Raw genomic sequence first — 20084 nt, 5'->3', positions numbered from 1 at the left:
GCAGTGCTCTGCTACAACTTCTTCCATAAGGCAGAAGGTGCACAAGTTTGGACACACACACACTGTATTCTCTTCAAAGTTTGTGAGAAGATTTGTAGCTCGGGTGCTCATTGTTGTGGTTCTGTTCGCCGAGCTGGGAGTTTTTGTTGCAAACATTTCGTCCCCTTTCTAGGTGACATCTTCAGTGCTTGGGAGCCTCCTGTGAAGCCGCTTCTGAGCTGATTCCTCCGGCATTTATAGTGGTTTGAATCTGCCGCTTCTGGTTGTCAGTTGCTGTCCGTTGCAGTGGCCGGTATATAGGGTCTAGGTCGATGTGTCTGTTGATAGAATTTGTGGATGAGTGCCATGTCTCTAGGAATTCCCTGGCTGTTCTCTGTTTGGCCTACCCTATAATAGTGGTGTTGTCCCAATCGAATTCATGTTGTTTGTCATCTGTGTGTATGGCTACTAGGGATAGCTGGTCGTGTCGTTTCGTGGCTAGTTGGTGTTCAACAACTCACCAGGACAAAGGACCCGATACCCAGCATGAGCAAAACCAACGTAGTGTACAAAATCCCATGCAAGGACTGCACAAAACAATACATAGGACAAACAGGAAGACAGCTAACAACCCGCATCCATGGACACCAACTAGCCACGAAACGACACGACCAGCTATCCCTAGTAGCCATACACTCAGATGACAAATAACATGAATTCGATTGGGACAACACCACTATTATAGGGCAGGCCAAACAGAGAACAGCCAGAGAATTCCTAGAGGCATGGCACTCATCCACAAATTCTATCAACATACACATTGACCTAGACCCTACATACCGGCCACTGCAGCGGACAGCAACTGACAACCGGAAGCGGCAGATTCAAACCACTATAAATGCCAGAGGAATCAGCACAGAAGCACTTCACAGGAGGCTCCCAAGCACTGAAGATGTCACCTAGAAAGGGGACGTTTGCAACAAAAATTCCCAGCTCGGAGAACAGAACCATGTATTCTCTAACTTCAAATAATGCTGACCTTGTTAATGTTGATCTTTTCTAGCACAAGCCCTGGGCAAGGTAACTTGTGTGCTTCTGTCTAGTCTTTTTTCACCCTATGATCTGTATGTCCTTGCTTATGATCTGACTGCACTACTCATAAACACAGTTTTTCAATGTACCTAGGTACACATGACAATAAATAAATCAATCGAGTGGTTATAGGTGTTCCATGCAGCCAAGCTTTCCTGCCAGGCCTTAAGCTTCCTTTTGGATTATTTACTTTTTTGTGTGTCACCATAGAATTACCAGCCCATAGGGCTGCTCTCTCATTAGAGAGAGACAACTGGTGGTGATTTAACCTGAGACCCACCTTTCCTCAAGTGAAGGGAGTGGTTCAGAATGACAGTCCTTTCTGATAACCTCAGCCAATGATGGGAATTGAATCCATGTTGTTGGCATCACACTGCTTTGCAAACCAACCATCCAACCAACTGAGCTAACCGAACCTGAGAACTGGAGATTGGAACGTGGAATTACTCAACCATTCTCATCAATCAGTTCCTTTCCATCTGCTATAAACTTAATAATTAAGAGATTTCTGTTCATACTCCTTCTTTAAGAAGCAGTAATTCAATCTAGCTATTTGTACACAACCCTTACAATAAATACTCAACTTATAACTTTAGAGAGTGATGTCACATTCCTTCCTCGGAATTAATAATAAATTACAGAAGTGACAAAATTACAAAATATTCAGCGACCAATCATCTACCCATTTGCTGCAATGTCTAAATTTTTAAGTGGATAGCTCCATCCACCTCATAAATCTCCCGTACTCCTCTCTTTCTCATGTTCTCACAAGCGAACTTTCCCTTCTCAGTGCACTCTTCCATTTCCTCCCCTCACTGTCCTCTCCCTTTCTGTTGCCATCTTTCTCCTCTCTTTCTGCTTTCATCATTCTTTCTGCCTCCCCTTTCTCTCTATCCCAGTTTGTCAATGATTCTGTCCCCTTTCCGTCACCTTCCCTCTCACCACTCCCCCCACCCTTCACCACACTCACTTGTGTCCAGAATCCCTTTGCCCCAGCCATTTGCTACACTTTAAGTCTTTTCTCTCACCCCTCTTGCCACTCTGTTTCCTCTCTCATAGATCTCTACCCTCTCACCACTCTCTCCATTTCTACCATCTTGCTATTCTCTCCTTCTTTCCACTTGCTGCTCTCTTCCATCTTGTTGTTCTCTCTCTATTCTGTCTCACCACTCTATCCCTTCCCTCTAGCTCTCCACTTGCCACTCACCTCTGCCAGTCTTGTTGGTTTCTTCGCATCCTGTCTCACTACACTGCTCCTGCTCCTTTTTAGCTCACATCCTGACTCCCTTCTTGTTGCGCTCTCTGTCATCTCAGCCATCTCTCTCTCCCGTCATCACGTTGTCTCTCCTCTGAAGCTTTTCAAAATCTCTGTATTTTTTGCCTCGCTCACCACTCTGCTACATGGTGGTGCTAATGTTTTTAGTGTTTAACCTGCCAGTTACTTAGAATTGACTTTCTCCCTCACTGCATTGCATTCCCTCACTCACCAACTTTCCAAGCTCACACTCAGGACTGTCGCTGCATTTATTTTTATCTATTATTCCCTGAAATTCCAAATCTGATTTCATCAAACGTCGAGTACTATTCAAGAAGCCTTCCAGCACATCCAGTGTAGGAATAACACTGGAGGACAAACCATGCCCCTTTATACCACACTGACTGCAATATCCAGGGGTTTAGATGTCCAAAGCCTTTTTGACAAGGAGAGAAGTGTATAAGATTAGTAGTTGAGGGCTGAGGGTGGTAGATGCCAGGCATGTGAGAGGGTAGGGTGGTTAAGGCTCCAGACAGCTCTATTCAGTCTGCAAGTATGATTTTACACTTTCAAGTTGCTGCTCATTTTAAACTCCAACTTGCTCTCATTCTGAGATCTCTGTCTCTGTCCTGGGCCCTGTGGCAAGGTTCCAGGGAAACTTCTGAGAGGTTCGAGGAACTGCACTTTGTGTTCTGATTTGACATTTTTCAAACTCCCAGATTTGAGTTCAACATTTTCAGACTAGAACACCTACCCTTATTTGATTTCTCTCTATTTGTCAGTTTTTATTTTTCTCTCTTTTTCAGCTATTCTCCGTTCTGCATTCACATCTTTTCTAAATACACATCTTTGATGGAATTTTTTGGGATTTGGGCTATGTGAGATTTGTAGCAAAATCGTGCGAGGAGTCTGCACAGCTGCAATGGCAGGAGAAACTCGCCGGACATTTTATATTTGGACCAAACAGTGAGGTGAGGTTCTTTCTAGGCAGAAAATTGTCAATTAAGGGGAACTGTAACATCTTAAACACCTTGTTAAAGCTGCGATTTGTAGAATTATTGAATTATAGAATCCCTACAGTGTGGCAGCAGACCATTTGGTCCATCAAGTCCACACCGACCCTTTAAAGAACAAATCACCCAGACCCTCCACCCTATCCCTGTAATCTTGCATATCCCATGGCTAATCCACCTCACCTACCACATCCCTGGATACTTTGGGGAATTTGGCATGGTCAATTCACCTAACCTGCACATCCTTTGACTGTGGGAGGAAATTGGAGCACTCAGAGAAAACCCCACAGACACAAGGAGGGTGTGCAAACTCCCCACAGACAATCACCCAAGACTGGAATCAAACCTGGGTCCCCTGGCATATGAGACAGCAGTGCTAACCACTGAGCCACTCTTAATCCACCCAATTATTATTCAGTTTTCTATCATGCCAAACAAGCCAGACATCAAGAATTCCTGAGCTGCAAGTCAGAACGGGTACCTGGCGAATTCAGCTCGCCATGAGTTGCTCAAAACAACCAACATCTCAGGGCATGATCCTTGGGCATCAACCACACACATCCCTTGTCCACAAACATTAGCATCTGATAGTTGCCATCTCCTCATGATCATACTGGTATCCACGTGCAGCCATACAGGACTTACACTACAGAGTATATTGGCAACTAGCATTGAAAATCTGCACAGACACTTTGATTAAAAGGAGAAAAGCTATCAAAAGACATCAGACGCAGATAGTGAGGGGAAAAAAAATCACCCCAGGAAAGAGATTAACCCGTGCAGAAGCTTACCACATGCTCTGTCCTGAAGAAACATGTGAATAATAAGTACCCTACACAAAGTCTTCAGCTAGAGATGTTGACCCAGAAATATTTTACCAACATAACATTTTTGTTGTACATAGTGCTATACACGTTCTTGTCATTTTTATAAAAAACAGAAATGGTGAGAAATTTTGGCACTGTTGGACTATTTACTGGAAATACAGAGCTGGAACCCCAACACAGAGAGATTCCATTATCTTGTGAAAGCTAGCAAAACTGAAGCTGATATAGTTGTCCCTGTGTTCCTGTGCATTCTGAAGGGAATGATGTTTAACCTTTTGGGGAGACTATTATAGCCAGAGAAGCCAAGTTCTAAAACTTCAAAAATAGAGTGAATCCTACAGAATCATTTTTCACCAAAACTGTGACTGCTGAAATGCTCAGATTCCATAAACACAATCAGCACAATGGTGAATCCATCACTTAGTTTGTAGCAACTTTAAAAAGGTTAGCAGAATTTGGAACGTTTGTATGTTCTCCCTGTGTCTGCATGGTTTCTGCCAGGTGCTACAGTTTCCTTCCACAGTCTGAAGATGTGCAGGTTAGGTGCTGAATCGTCCATAGTGACTAGGGATGTAAAAGATAGGTGGGTTAGCCATGCTAAATACAGGGTTACAGGGAAAGGGTAGAGGACTGGTTTGGGTGGGACCACTGCTAACCTAATGGGCTGAATGGCTTCTTTCCATACTGCAGGGATTCTATGATCTAACTGAGGTATACAAAATTATAACAGACAGAGTAGATTGTGAGAATCTTTTCCCCATGGCAGACATGACGAAGACCAGATTGCATAAGTTTAAGGTGGGGAGTAAATGGCTTACAGAAGATCTGAGAATAAAAAGTTTTCACTCAGAGGGTGCGGGAAATATGGAATGTGCTGCCTGAGAGGGTAGTTAAGGCAGGTATTCCCATAACATTTAAGTAGTATTGGATGAGCACTTAAAATGCCAGGGTATTGCTGACTATGGGTGAAGTGCAGGTAAGGTGGGTTAGTATAGGTTGATTCTCGTTGATTGGCACAGCCATGGTGGCTGGCTGAAGGGCCTATTTCTACGGTGTATGATTCTATGATTCTAAAATTTTATCGTGCCTGCAGCGAGAATCCCTCGAAAAAACTCGATGCATCTCGCACTTCGCCAGAACATCTTAAGATTCAAACCCTAGTTCTTTTACATTTCTCATCTGTCTAGTTTCCACTTATTTAACCTGTTCTGGTTTTCACACTAGGATATCTCTGAGTTTTCCCAGTTCTGATGAAAAGTCATTGATCTGAAACATTAATTTCGTTTTGCTCTCCACAGATGCTCCTGAGTTTCTCCAGCATTCTCTGTTTTGCTTTTGTCCAGCATCCACAGTATATTTTTTCTTGACAAAATGAAAAAAGTTGAACCTGATATTACAAAAATTAGAATACAAAATACCTGGAACACCGTAGGTAGGAGCTGTTGGATATGGAGGGTATGCACCTGAGGGCATGTTGGATGGATTGGCTGGCTGCATTGGGAAACTGTGTGTCACCTCCCTTTGACCTAGAACAAATAATCACAATTATACTGACAATTACACAACACACAATTGTATTTTCTCATACATATTACTCACATATAACTGACAATCACTCATATATACACACACACACACACACACACACACACACAATCTCAGCAATGTGACAGCATGAGAACAGACCCTTCAGTCCAATTTATATATGCTGAGCAGATATTCAAAATTAATCCATCCCATTTGTCAGCATTTGGACCATAACCCCGCCAAACCCTTCCTATTCCTATACCCATACAGATGCCTTTTGAATGTTATAATTGTACCCGTCTCCACCATCCCCTCTGGCAGCTTGTTTCATACACACACCACCCTCTGGGTGAAATCACTGCCCTTTATGGCCCTTTTACATCATTGCCCTCTCACCTTAAACTTGTGCCCTCTAGTTTTGGACTCCCCTATCCTGGGGAAAAAAATCTTGACTATTCACCCTACCCATGCCCCTCTTGATTTTATAAACCTCATTAATGTCACCCCTCCCCCTCTGACACTCTGGAGAAAATAGCCCCAGCCTATTCAACTTCTGCCTGTAGCTCAAACCCTCCAACCTGGGCAACATCTCTCATTAGACAGAGATGACTCGTGATGGTTTAACCTGATGGTCACTTCAAATAGTGCAATAATTGTGGGTAACTTTAATCTTCATATCAATTAGACAAATCAAGACTTGGACAATGGACTCATTGTGTATGTTAAGGACAATTTCTTAGACCATTCTGGAACCTAATAGCTTATAGTGATGAACTGTAAATGAAGAATCTATCTACCTCCAACTTAAAAGAATTCAATGTCCCATCTTTATCAATGTCTGGAAAAGTGAGTTCCGCAGAATTTCCTTCCTCAATTAAAAAACTTATCATCTTCATCTTAAATGGGAGTGAAGATGTAATATGTAATGGGACAGAATTAATTCTAGACCTTGCAATAATGGGTCCTCGAGGGAACAATGAATATAACATAGTGAAGTTTTATATCCAGTTTGAGACAGCATCAATAACTTAACAAAAGTTAACTAAAAATGTGCAAAGATAGAGTTGGCTAAAGTGGAATTGAAGAATAGGTTAAAATGGAGGATGATAGAGAAGCTGTGACAGACATTTAAGGACACAATTCCTTACTCTCAACAAACATGTATCCCACTGAGAAAGAAAAAAATCTAGCAGAAGGATTGCCCATCTGTAGCTATCTAAGAAAGCTAAGAGTGATATCAAACTGAAAGAAAAGGTGTACAAAGCTACAAAGGTTAGTGGTATTAGGCCAGAACATTGGACACATTTTAGCAACAGAAAAGAGTGACTAAAAGATAAGTAAAATGGGAGAAATGTGATGATGAGAGAAAACTGCCAAGAGGTACAAAAACAGACAGTACAAGATTCAAAACGAATTTTAAGTCAGCATTAGTCCAGTAGAGGATGGGACTTTGGAATTGATAAAAGGAAACAAAAAAATGGCACAGTCAAATATTCTATATCTGTCTTCACTGTGGTAGAGAACTAACCATCCCAAGAATTGTTAGAGCCTAGGCACTACAAGAACTAATAGACTAAAGGCTGACGAGATCCCCAGATCTAATGGCCTTGAACAGACTGGCGTTGTATCGTTTGCAGTTTAGAAGCATAAAGAGGTGATCTTATTTATGTTTGTGAGGGGGATTTTATAGTCTGGATGCTGAAAGGATATTTCTCTAGTTGTAGAGGCTAGAACTAGAGGGCACAATTTAAAAATATGGTGTCACCCATTTAAGATGAAGATGATAAGCTTCTTCTCAGAGGAAGAAAAGTCTGTGGAACTCACTTTTCCAGACAGCGGTAGAGAGATCATTGAATACTTTTAAGTAGGAGGTAGATATGTTCTTCAATTACAGGGAATCTAACAGTACTGAGGGAAGGTAGGAAAGTGGAGTTAAGGCCACAATCAGATCAGTCATGATTGTAATGAATAGTGGGACAATCTCAAGGGATCGAATCACCTACTCCTGCTCCTAACTTGCGAGCAGTTTTGGGCCACATATCTAAGAAAAGATGCGCTGGTTTTGGAGGGGTCAAGAGGAGATTTACAAGAATGATCCCAGAGATGGAGGATGCGGAAGGTGAGGTGTGGTTCATAATGCTCTGGGTCTGTAGTCAATGGAGTTTAGAAGGATGAGGGTGGGACTGACTGAAACTACAGAATGCTGAGAGGCCTAGAGAGAGTGGACATGGAGAAGATGTTTCCACTAGAGGGAGAGACTAGGACCCAAAGGCACAGCCTGAGAGTGAAGGGACAACCCTTTAGAACTGAGATGAGAAGGAATTTCTTCAGCCAGAGGATGGTTAATCTATGGAACTCATTGCTGCAGAGGGCTGTGAAGGCCAAGCTATTGATTGCATTAAGACAGAGATAGATAGGTTCTTAATTAATAAGGGGGTCAAGGGTTATGGAGAGAAGGCAGGAGAATTGTGTTAAGAAACATATCAGCTGTGATCAAATAGTGGAGCAGACTCAATGGACCAAATGATCTAATTCTTTTCCTAAATCTTATGGTCTTATGGTGAGGTTGTATGCAACAACTGTACAAGGCATTGTTGAGACTGCACTTAGAGTACTATGTACAGTTCTGGTCACCTTACTTATTAAGAAGGGATAGACAAGCTTTGGGAGCAGATCAGAAAAGTTCACTCAGCTGATTCCTGGGATGAAGGTTTTGTCTTATGAGGAAAAGCTGATGAGGTTGGGACAATGCTTACTGGAGTTAGGTAGAGTAAGTGGTGATTGTAATGAAACAAATAGGATTTTGAGTGCAATTAACAGAGTGGATGCTAAGAGGATCTTACCTGTATTGAGGAAACAATTGACAGTTTCAAAATATGGAGCAAATCCAGAGTTTTCTACTTATCTTGCCTTTAAATTCTACTCTGAAAACTGAAAGTTATCCTCTAAAACATATGACTTATGAAATCAAGTATTTGTAACACTGAATTTATTTCAGTTAATATTAGCACATGTGAAATATAGAAATAATAGAAGCTGAGCTCAAATGTAAAAGAGAATAGAAGCTGGAAATGTAAGTTAAGAAATGAATGAACAAGTGTATACACATTTGCTCTTTTGTCTCCCTTTGACTGTTTGGGACTTGATAGTAAACGCTCAACAGTGCAACTGCCCCTTTTCTAATCCTCAGTTCAAACCCTTGTGGCCTCACTTAATGCTCCTTTGAGCTATCATTCTTCCTCAATTTACACCTGTCGGTTTTGCCAATATTGCAAACCTCCCCCCTCCTTCTCATCCCCCTCTCTAACTTGTCTGAAAACAAGGTAACCAGGAACATTGAGCTGCCATCCCAGCCCTTTTCTACAGCATGATGAAGTATGTGCTATTGAATCAAACTGGCAGATTCATGAGACTCACTGCATTGATTACTGAACAATCCCTTTGTTGTCCTTTTTTTAATCTTTGCTTTCTCTTCTACACTTGTTCATTCATTCTTGACTTACATTTCAGCTTCGATTCTCTTTTGCATTTGAGCTCAGCTGCTGATCACCCTTCCAAGCAGCACTAACAAAGCTCCCACTGCAATACTGTCCTGGCCATGAAGCTTGGCAGGACCCACCTTCCCAAGAACTGGTCCCAATGTTACCAGAATCTAAAACCCTCCATCCTGTTCTAACTTTGCAGCCATACATCAACTTGCTCTTTCTTCCAATCTCTGGACTGAATACACTAGCAGATTCAACATTCGGGTTGGTTCACAAACCTGGGAAAGATGGTTCTGATTGGTTCACTGACCTGTGTAGGATGGTTCTGATTGCTCACTGATCTGGAAGGATGGTGTTAGCTTACTCTCTCTCTCTCCATGGATGCTGCCTGACCTGCTGTGACCTCCAGCGTTTATTGTTTTCAGCGCTGATTGCTCACTGACCTGGGAATTTGATTCTGATTGGCTCATTGATCTGGGAAGAATGGTTCTGATTGGCTCACTGACCTGACAAGGTTGGCTCTGAATGGCTTCAAGGGAAATCTTATGCAGCTGCCAGGTCTGGCAGCATCTGAAAGGATGACGAGTGATTGACCAAAATTGTCTGAGTAATGCCAATGATGGTCAGATTGACATTGTGGTCAGAAGTTTCCTGAGCCAATGATGCTGCACATTTTCCTGGTAACTTCCAATCCCAGCTGTGACAGAAACATGCAGCATGAGAACTCTTCCAGAATGGAGTAGGGTCAGGAAGACCTGTTAATGGCTAGCTGCTGAATGTTAAGCTTAAAGATCCAGCCTTTAAATGTTTGAGGGGATATTATCTGCATTGGTAAATGGGTATATATGTAAGTGGAGAAAGTGAGGACTGCAGATGCTGGAGATCAGAGCTGAAAATGTGTTGCTGGAAAAGCGCAGCAGGTCAGACAGCATCCAAGGAACAGGAGATTCGACGTTTTGGGCATAAGCCCTTCTTCAGGAATGAGGAGAGTGTGTCCAGCAGGCTAAGATAAAAGGTAGGGAGGAGGGACTTGGGGGAGGGGTAATGGAGATGTGATAGGTGGAAGGAGGTCAAGGTGAGGGTGATAGGCCAGAGTGGGGTAGGGGCGGAGAGGTCAGGAAGAAGGTTGCAGGTTAGGAAGGCAGTGCTGAGTTCGAGGGATTCGACTGAGACAAAGGTGGGGGGAGGGGAAATGAGGAAACTGGAGAAATCTGAGTTCATCCCTTGTGGTTGGAGGGTTCCCAGGCGGAAGATGAGGCGCTCTTCCTCCAACCGCCATGTTGTTATGGTCTGGCGATGGAGGAGTCCAAGGACCTGCATGTCCTTGGTGGAGTGGGAGGGAGAGTTAAAGTGTTGAGCCATGGGGGGTTGGGTTGGTTGGTCCGGGAGTCCCAGAGGTGTTCTCTGAAACGTTGCGCAAGTAGGCAGCCTGTCTCCCCAATATAGAGGAGGCCACATCTCTTGCAGCGGATGCAATAGATGATGTGTGTGGAGGTGCAGGTGAATTTGTGGTGGATATGGAAGGATCCCTTGGGACCTTGGAGAGATGTAAGGGAGGAGGTGTGGGCACAAGTTTTGCATTTCTTGTGGTTGCAGGGGAAGGTGCCGGGAGTGGAGGTTGGGTTGGTGGGGGGTGTGGACCTGACGAGGGAGTCACAGAGGGAGTGGTCTTTCGGAACGCTGATAGGGGAGGGGAGGGAAATATATCCCTGGTGGTGGGGTCCGTTTGGAGGTGGCGGAAATGACGGCGGATGATACGATGTATATGGAGGTTGGTGGGGTGGTAGGTGAGAACCAGTGGGGTTCTGTCCTGGTGGCAGTTGGAGGGGCGGGGCTCAAGGGCAGAGGAGCAGGAAGTAGAGGAGATGCGGTGGAGGGCATCGTCGATCACGTCTGGGGGGGAATCTGCGGTCCTTGAAGAAGGAGGCCATCTGAGCTGTACGGTATTGGAACTAGTCCTCCTGGGAGCAGATGCGGCAGAGACGAAGGAATTGGGAATATGGGATGGCATTTTTACAGTGGGCAGGGTGGGAGGAGGTGTCGTCTAGGTAGCTGTGGGAGTCAGTCGGTTTATAGTAGATGTCCGTGTTGATTCAGTTGCCTGAGATAGAAATGGAAAGGTCTAGGAAGGGGAGGGAGGAGTCTGAGACGGTCCAGGTGAATTTGAGGTCAGGGTGGAAGGTATTGGTAAAGTGGATGAACTGTTCAACCTCCTCGTGGGAGCACGAGGCAGCGCCGATACAGTCATCGATGTAGCGGAGGAAAAGGTGGGTGGTGGTGCCAGTGTAGTTGCGGAAGATGGACTGTTCCACACAGCCTACGAAGAGGCAGGCTGCATTTGAACAGATTGAACAGATTCAGCCATAAGTCCTGCCATCACGTGTATCTATCTGGTAAACCTTGACTGTACAGTGAGAAAATCTTTCTTCAAATACGCAGACCAGAACTGCACACAATATTGCAGGTGTACACTTACCGAGGCCCAGTATAACTGTCATCAGATATCCCTGCTCCGTAATCGAATCCTCTCACTGTTTGCCTTTTTCATCACCTGCTGCTCCTGTATGCTTACTTAAGTGACTGGTGTACAAGGACACCTAAGTCATCTTGCATCACTCCTTTTCCAACTTACTACCATTCAGAAAATAATCTCCCTTCGTTTTTTTGCATCCAAGCTGGATAATCTCACATTTATCTGCAGTTGTCATGCATTTGCCCATTCACTCAATTTGTCCAAATTACATTGAAGCATCTCTGCATCCTCCTCACAGTTCACACTGCCACCCAGTATTCAGGAAGACGGTACTTAGCTCAGGCAGGAGGGTAGTCAAGTCAGGGAGGGGGCAGTTAGTTTGGGCAAGGGTAGTTAGCACATGGAGGGAGTTGGTCAGCTCAAGGAGGAGTAGTTAGATCTTGGAAGGGAAGTAGTTAACTTGTGGAGGGAGATATTCAGCTCAAGGAGAGCCTTGTTAGCTCGGGGAGGGAAGCAGTTAACTTGTGGAGGGAGATGGCAGTTAGCTTGGGAGGGGGCAAGTTTTCTCGTGAGGTTATTCAGCTCAGGAAGGGGGGGAAGAATCACATCAGGAAAGGGCGCAGACACGCTGAAGAGGGGCTAGGCTGTGGGCAAGGGTTAGGTTTGGGAGAGGAGTAAGGAAAGGGGAGAGGCTGGGAGGGAGTAAGGCTGGGGACAGGAATCAGGCGAGGGAGGGGAATCAAGCCAGGGAGAGAGGTCAGGCCAGAGATAGGGGTCAAGCTAGGTCAAAGTGTGTTTTTGGGTAGGCTAAGAAGACAGTCAGGGATTGGAAGTCTGTATAGGTTCAGTCACTATCAGGGGTAGCCAAATTAGTTTTGGGGGTTTGTTGGAGGAGTAATCATGTCATGGGGGTTGTCAGGAGGGTGAGCTGGGTGTTCGGTTAGGTTGTGATGAGACAGGTCAGGGTGCGTTTTGAGGGGAGGAGGTCGGGTTGGGTTGTGGAGAAGGGAGATTGAGTTGCACTATGTTATGTGGGTGCAATCTGGTTGTGTTCTGGTGAGTGGGGAGGGAGTGGCATCCAGTTGGGATGTTGGCAGGGTAGAGATTCGGGTTGGGTTGACAATGGGGTGCTGCAGTCTGAGGTTGGCAGAATTCAGGTTGAGTTGTGGTAGGTGGAGTTGGGTCATGTATGGGGAATCAGGGTGGTTTGTTGTGGAAGGGGAGGGTACGTTGGGTCTAGCAACAGAGTAGAAGATTGAGTTGTGCATTAGGATCATAAGGATGTTCCTCATGCAGCTGACTCCATGGAAATTGTCAGTCAGTTGAGATATCCAGTTGGGATTAGCTGAACTATGGAACCTTCTGGAACAGTTAGTTGGAGAGTTTAGAAGGTTTGCACTGACCAGTCTCCAAGGCAGGTTAGAGGATAAAAACCTGCTTAAGCTCCTGAGTGACTTAAGAGTTGACACATTCCCCACCCCTGGAGTCACCAGTAACTCCCCTGACTAACACCCCTCCCCATCACAAACTCCTGGTCCTCACAGACTCTCTCACACACAGTCCAATGTTCCAACCAACCCCTTGGTCCCACCGTGCTCCAGTACCCTTATCCCATATTCAGCTGGCAGCTTACTCTGCACCCACTGTCAACAAGTGTAACCCCACCCCCCATTCCCATTTGCCTGAAGCCTTTCAACATCAACCACCTGGCATCCTACCACTTCACTCATCTGACACCTGTACCCTTCACCCTCCTGGCAAATTATCTTTTCACTCACCTGGCAGCCTATCCCCTTTACATAATCAGAAGATTGAAGCAATGAACTGCTGTTTCTTTCTCCACAGAGGTTACCAGACCTTTCTGTGTTCATTCGGTGTCTGTCTGACTGATTGATTGAACTGTGAGGTTATATCCGGGTTGGCTCACTGACCTGTGAAGGGGAGCCTCATCTGTTGTCGCCGACGGTACAGGTAACAGCAGGAACACAAGAAACAACAAACCAGAATCCCAACGATAACGATGAACAGGAGGACAGCAGAGGCAATTCCAGCAATCGTGGTGGAGCTGATTAAAAACAAAAGCAGCAATTCTCCTGTTAAGCACTGACAGTGTATAACTCACAGAACCGAGCATATTACGCTGGGGTTTTACACTTTACAAGTTATTTTGTTATTTTCCTAACATACTCTTCTCCACGCAAGAGAAGAAAGTAACACAAAAGACAGGACCATGAATAGGCCATTCACCTGTTGAGCTTGCTCAATGAGATCATACATGTCCTTTCACCTCACCATCACTTTTTCTTACCCTATAATCCCAGAGGTCCTTTAATGTCCAAAAGCATACTCTTTAATTTTTTCCAACCACGAGTATTCATAACTCTCCACAGCAGCAAATTCCAAAGATTCACAAACCAGAGTGCAGAAATTTCTCTTTTCAGTCCTAATTGATCCCTTATCTTGAAATAAAGCACCTTTCTTCTTGACTCTCTAGCCTCTTAGAAATTACACCATTCAAAGATGTTGGAATCCAGTATGATTTATCTCCCATTGTTCTAAACCAAAGCAAGTATCAGCCTACTGTACTCGAGCACTTCTCATATGGCAGCCCTCTTTCATTCCAGAAATCAATCAAGTGAAATTTTATTGCACCCCACTCTGGGTGAACACGCATTTCAATATATCTCCACTTCACCTATAGCATGGAGATCTCATTGCTCCGAAAGAGGTAAATCTGTCTTAAAACTTCATTGTGCGATCAGATATATAGAAAAGAAGAGTTTTCCTATTAATGCCATCCAGCTACAATGCTATTACACTCTTTACATCCCAACATCTCTGTCCAACAGACTTACACTGGGTATCTTTTCTTCGGTAAAAGGAGTAATGTCGTACACAGTAGTCCAGTGTGCAATCACAATAACTTCAAGATTTCCTCAATTTTGGACTCCATACCCCCTACAATAAAGGCCAATATACCACTGGCCTTCCTAATTACTTGCCGTTCCTTTATGCTAATATTGTGTTTCATGTATAAATTCACGCAAATCCCTCTGTACACCAACATATAATACTTTGTCACAATTTAAAATTATTCTGCTTTTCTATTCATCTTACCAAAACAAATATCCTTCCAGTCCAAGCATTACACTCTATTTGCCTTCCAAATGCCCATCTATAGATCTTTGCAGATTCATATAACAGCCTAGCACTCAGAAGCAAACTTGAGTATGTTATATTTGATTGCTTCATGAGAGTTATTAATATGAAATATAAATTGCTGAGATTCCAGCACTGATCCTAGTGTTCCCCATATTAACAATGTGCCAACCTGAAATAACCATGACTATTTCAATTGTTTTCTATTCTTTAGTCAATCCTGTATCTAATTTAAGATATTATCCCCATCTTCAAAAATGCTTATCTTTCGCAAACTATTTTTGAGCTGTACCTTGTCAAATAATTTCTAAAAATCCAAATATATTACATCCATTGGTTCCCATTTATCTCATGTATTAGTTATATCCGCAAAAAAAATGGATTTTCCTTACATAAATCCACGGCGACGCTCCCTAATCATATGATTTCCTAAATGCCTTGAAACCACTTTCTTAATAATAGATTCTAGCATATCCCTGAATGGTAAACCAGTCGAGAGTGTTAACCTCTCACTCTCCCCTTTCTTGAATAAGTGTCTTATTTGCTTACTTCCAATCTGCTAGGACCATTCCAGAATCTAGAATTTTTGTAAATCACAATCAGTGCATTCACTATCTCTGTGGCCCACTGTTTTATAGAACCTTGTTGGTCAGTAAATCCAAAGTATTTGTCAGCAAAGTAAGTTCAAGTTTCACCATCTCTGATGTTCAGAGCACTTTGCTCTGCATTTTTTAAACTAGATGCTCTGGATAACACAGCTCCAGTTCTCTCTCTTCCTCTAAACCATAAGAGAGGCGGCATGGTGGCTCAGTGATTAGCACTGTTGGCTCAAAATGCCAGGGACCTGGGTCTGCGTGGTTTTCCTCTGGGTGTTCCAGTTTCCTCCCACAATCCAAAGATGTGCAGGTCAGGTGAATTAACCATGCTAAATTGCCCGTAGTGTTATGTGCTTTAGTCAGGGGTAAATATAGGGTAGGGCAATAGGTCAGGGTGGGTTACTCTTCAGAGCGTCAGTGTGGATTTGTTGGGCCGAATGGCCTGCTTCCATACTGTAGGGAATCTCATCTAATCTAAATAGGAACAGGAGTAGACCATTTGTCCCCTCAAGCCAGGCTCCACCATTCAATGGGACCATGGCTGATCCAACATTCCTCATGAGCACTTTGCTGTCATTTCTCCAAACCTTTGACTCCCCTACTGATTAAGAATCAAACTATCACAGCCTTAAATATACACGGTCTGTGGCAATGAGCTCCAAAGACTCTCAACCCTCTGAAGAAATTTTTATTCATTTCAGTCTTAAATGGGTGCGTCTTTATTCTGAGACTATGCCCTCTGATCTTCGACTCTCTCATGACGGAAAACATCTTTTCAACATTTACCCCATCAAGCCCTTTAAGAATCCTATCTGTTTCATTGAGACCACCTCTCATTCTTTCAAATTTCAATAAGTACAATCCCAACCGGTTTAACCTTTGCTCATAAAATAATCCATCCATATTGAGGATCATCTTAGGAATTTTCTCTGAACCACATTCAATGAAATAATGTCTTTCAATAATAATATAATAACATAAATGATAAGGGGACCAAAAGTGCTCACAGTACTCCATATGTAGTCTCACTAGAACCTTGTACAGTTGCAGTAAGACTTCCCCACTCTTGTATTCCAACCCCCTGAAATAAGGATGAATATTTCATCAGCATTCCTGCTGCACTTGTGTGTTAGCTTTCTGCATTTCAGTGCACAAATACCCCCAAGTTCCTTTGTGTTGCAGCTTTTTGCAATTATTCTCTACTTGAATAATTTTCTGCTGTTTGTTGTCCCTTCTAAAATGAACAACTTCTCATTTGTGGGCGGCACGGTGGCACAGTGGGTCACAGCACCTGAGACCCGGGTTCAATTCCCGACTCAGGCGACTGACTGTGTGGAGTTTGCACATTCTTCCCGTGTCTGTGTGGGTTTCCTCCGGGTGCTCCGGTTTCCTCCCACAGTCCAAAGATGTGCAGGTCAGGTGAATTGGCCAGGATAAATTGCCCGTAGTGTTAGGTAAAGGGGTAAATGTAGGGGCATGGGTGGGTTGCGCTTCGGCAGGTTGGTGTGGACTTGTTGGGCCGAAGGGCCTGTTTCCACACTGTAAGTAATCTAATATACAGCATTTGCTTACATTTTTTGCCGGTTTAATGTATTAATATTTCTGTAAACTGTTTGCATCCAGCTTGCATCCTGCCTTTCCACCTACTTTTGTGCTATCTGTAAATTTGGCTACAGTGTATTCACGTTCTTCCTCCCAGTCATTAATGTATATTGTAAACATTTGACAGCACTGATCCCTGCGAAACCCGACTGGTCTCAGGTCAAATATCCTGAACTAAACTCCCTTATCGCCACTTGCTGCTTCCTGCCTATGAGCCAATTCATATACACAGCAATATCTACTTCCAGCACCATGGGCTGTTAGCTGATGACTTTTGTGAGGTACCATGTTAAACTCATTCTGGAAGTCCAAATACAGGACATCTACTGGTTCCACTCTATCCATTTTGGTTGAGACTTATTCAAAAACAGAAATAAATTAGTCAGACAGAATTGCTGTTTCTCAAAGTCACCTGACTTTGCTTGATTAGATTATGGTTTTCAAAATGTTCTGCTTTTACTTCCTTTAATTGATTCCAATATTTTTCCAACAATAGATGTTAGGTGTATTGGCCTGTAATTACCCTCCTTTTGCTTTTCTCTCTTTTTGAAAAGGTATCTTAGCAGTTTACCAATCCTCTGGTACTTATCCAGAATCCAATCATTTTGGAAACTTACACACAATACATCCACTATCTCTATGGTTCAAGCCATCAGGGCTAGAGGATTTAACTGCCTTTAGCCCCATTAGTTTGTCTGATACTATTAGTCTTGTGATCGGTATGGTACTTAATTCCTCTCCATACTCTTGATCATAAATGAGATGAGCGTAGTATTTTCCACAAAAAGGACTGTTGCAAAATATCTGTATAACTTGTCTGCCATTTTCTTGTTCCCCATAGCAATTACAACAGTCACAAAACCAGACAGCTGGCCTTTCTGCTCAGCAGTCCTCCATCCAGGGGGTGGACATCTGAGATTCAGAGAGCTACAGGCTTGGGTTGGGTAGTGGAAAGGAGGTAACAATCGTGAATGGAGGCCAACAGTTTCTGCAAAGGGAGGGTATAGTAAAGCACAACTGGGAAGAGGACCATGTGGGAGAAGGCTACATCCATACTGAAAAGTATCCTCACTTCAAGAGGCAGATAATGTATGCTCACAGCTGATAAGGTCATCTCATTTACCAGGGGCTAGGTGCAGAAGAGGGAGAGACACAGGTACATGTAGACAGGTCATGTGGGGACCTGAGGAGGTACGAAGCCCATGGGCATAAAGCTGGAGCTACCAGGAGGAGATCTGGATGTCTGCGAGCGCCCCCAAAACCTTCAAGCTGAGATTGTAAGCCACTGGTTGGAGAGGACCCACTGTCACCTTCCACAGCGCTGGGAGAGGACCCACTGTCACCTTGCACAGCGCTGGGAGAGGACCCACTGTCACCTTGCACAGCGCTGGGAGAGGACCCACTGTCACCTTGCACAGCGCTGGGAGAGGACCCACTGTCACCTTGCACAGCGCTGGGAGAGGACCCACTGTCACCTTCCACAGCGTTGGGAGAGGACCCACTGTCACCTTCCACAGCACTGGGAGAGGACTCACTGTCACCTTCCACAGCGCTGGGAGAGGACCCACTGTCACCTTCCACAGCGCTGGGAGAGGACTCACTGTCACCTTCCACAGCGCTGGGAGAGGACTCACTGTCACCTTCCACAGCGCTGGGAGAGGACTCACTGTCACCTTCCACAGCGCTGGGAGAGGACCCACTGTCACCTTCCACAGCGCTGGGAGAGGACCCACTGTCACCTTCCACAGCGCTGGGAGAGGGCCCACTGTCACCTTGCACACAGCTGGGGGAGGACTCACTGTCACCCTCCAGACCTGGGAGAGGACTCACTGGCACCTTTCAGAGCACTGGGAGAGGACCCACTGTCTCCTTCCACAGCGCTGTGAGAGGACTCACTGGCACCTTCCACAGCACTGGGAGAGGACCCACTGTCACCTTCCACAGCACTGGGGGAGGACCCACTGTCACCTTCCACAGCGCTGGGAGAGGACCCACTGTCACCTTCCACAGCGCTGGGAGAGGACCCACTGTCACCTTCCACAGCGCTGGGAGAGGACCCACTGTCACCTTCCACAGTGCTGGGAGAGGACCCACTGTCACCTTCCACAGCGCTGGGACAGGACCCACTGTCACCTTGCACAGCGCTGGGAGAGGACTCAGTTTCACCTTCCACAGTGCTGGAAATTGAAAATGTACATTGGGAAGAAATGACTGTGAGCACATGCAGAGTGGGGAGGCTCAATGACCAACCTGTGAGGGAGGGGGATATAATGCCCACTGATGGTTGAATTTGAAAGCTGAGTACAGAATTAAGAATAGGATTCTTGGCAGTGTGGAGGAACAGAGGGATCTTGGTGTGCAGGTACATAGATCCCTTAAAATGGCCACCCAAGTGGACAGGGTTGTTAAGAAAGCATATGGTGTTTTGGCTTTCATTAACAGGGGGATCGAATTTAAGAGTCGTGAGATCTTGTTGCAGCTCTATAAAACTTTGGTTAGACCTCACTTGGAATACTGCGTCCAGTTCTGGTCGCCTTATTATAGGAAAGATGTGGATGCTTTGGAGAGGGTTCAGAGGAGGTTTACCAGGATGCTGCCTGGACTGGAGGGCTTATCTTATGAAGAGAGGTTAACTGAGCTCAGACTTTTTTTATTGGAGAAAAGGAGGAGAGTGGACCTAATTGAGGTATACAAGATAATGAGAGGCATAGATAGAGTCGATAGCCAGAAACCATTTCCCAGGGCAGAAATTACTAACGGGGTCATAGTTTTAAGCTGGTTGGAGGAAAGTATAGAGGGGATGCCAGAGGCGGCTTCTTTACACAGAGAGTTGTGAGAGCATGGAATGCGTTGCCAGCAGCAGTTGTGGAAACAAGGTCATTGGGGACATTTAAGAGTCTATTGGACATGCGTATGGTCACAGAAATTTGAGGGTGCATACATGAGGATCAGTGGTCGGCACAACGTGAGCTGAAAAGCCTGTTCTGTGCTATACTGTCCTATGTTCTATGAAAGGACATTGCACACAGACCCTTGCAATGAACAGCACACAGACATGCAGGTCCGTATTCAATGA

The 20084-nt window shown here is 44.5% G+C and overlaps 1 protein-coding gene across 1 annotated transcript in view; it reads right to left on the bottom strand.

Moving 5' to 3' along the window:
* Window positions 1–20084, bottom strand: part of shisa4 (shisa family member 4) — a 76307-nt gene that overhangs the window by 30282 nt on the left and 25941 nt on the right. Inside the window, exons 3-4 of the mRNA XM_060845224.1 lie at window positions 13583–13716; window positions 5585–5692 (exon numbers count right to left, since the gene is read on the bottom strand). Coding sequence (XP_060701207.1) covers window positions 5585–5692; window positions 13583–13716 — 242 coding nt within the window. The remainder of the gene's footprint in view (window positions 1–5584; window positions 5693–13582; window positions 13717–20084) is intronic.

Source organism: Hemiscyllium ocellatum, chromosome 26 (genome assembly GCF_020745735.1).
Source record: "Hemiscyllium ocellatum isolate sHemOce1 chromosome 26, sHemOce1.pat.X.cur, whole genome shotgun sequence".
Taxonomy (NCBI): Eukaryota; Metazoa; Chordata; class Chondrichthyes; order Orectolobiformes; family Hemiscylliidae; genus Hemiscyllium; species Hemiscyllium ocellatum.
The sequence above is the reverse complement of the archived record's forward strand: the minus strand, read 5'-3'. Positions and strand labels throughout refer to the sequence as shown.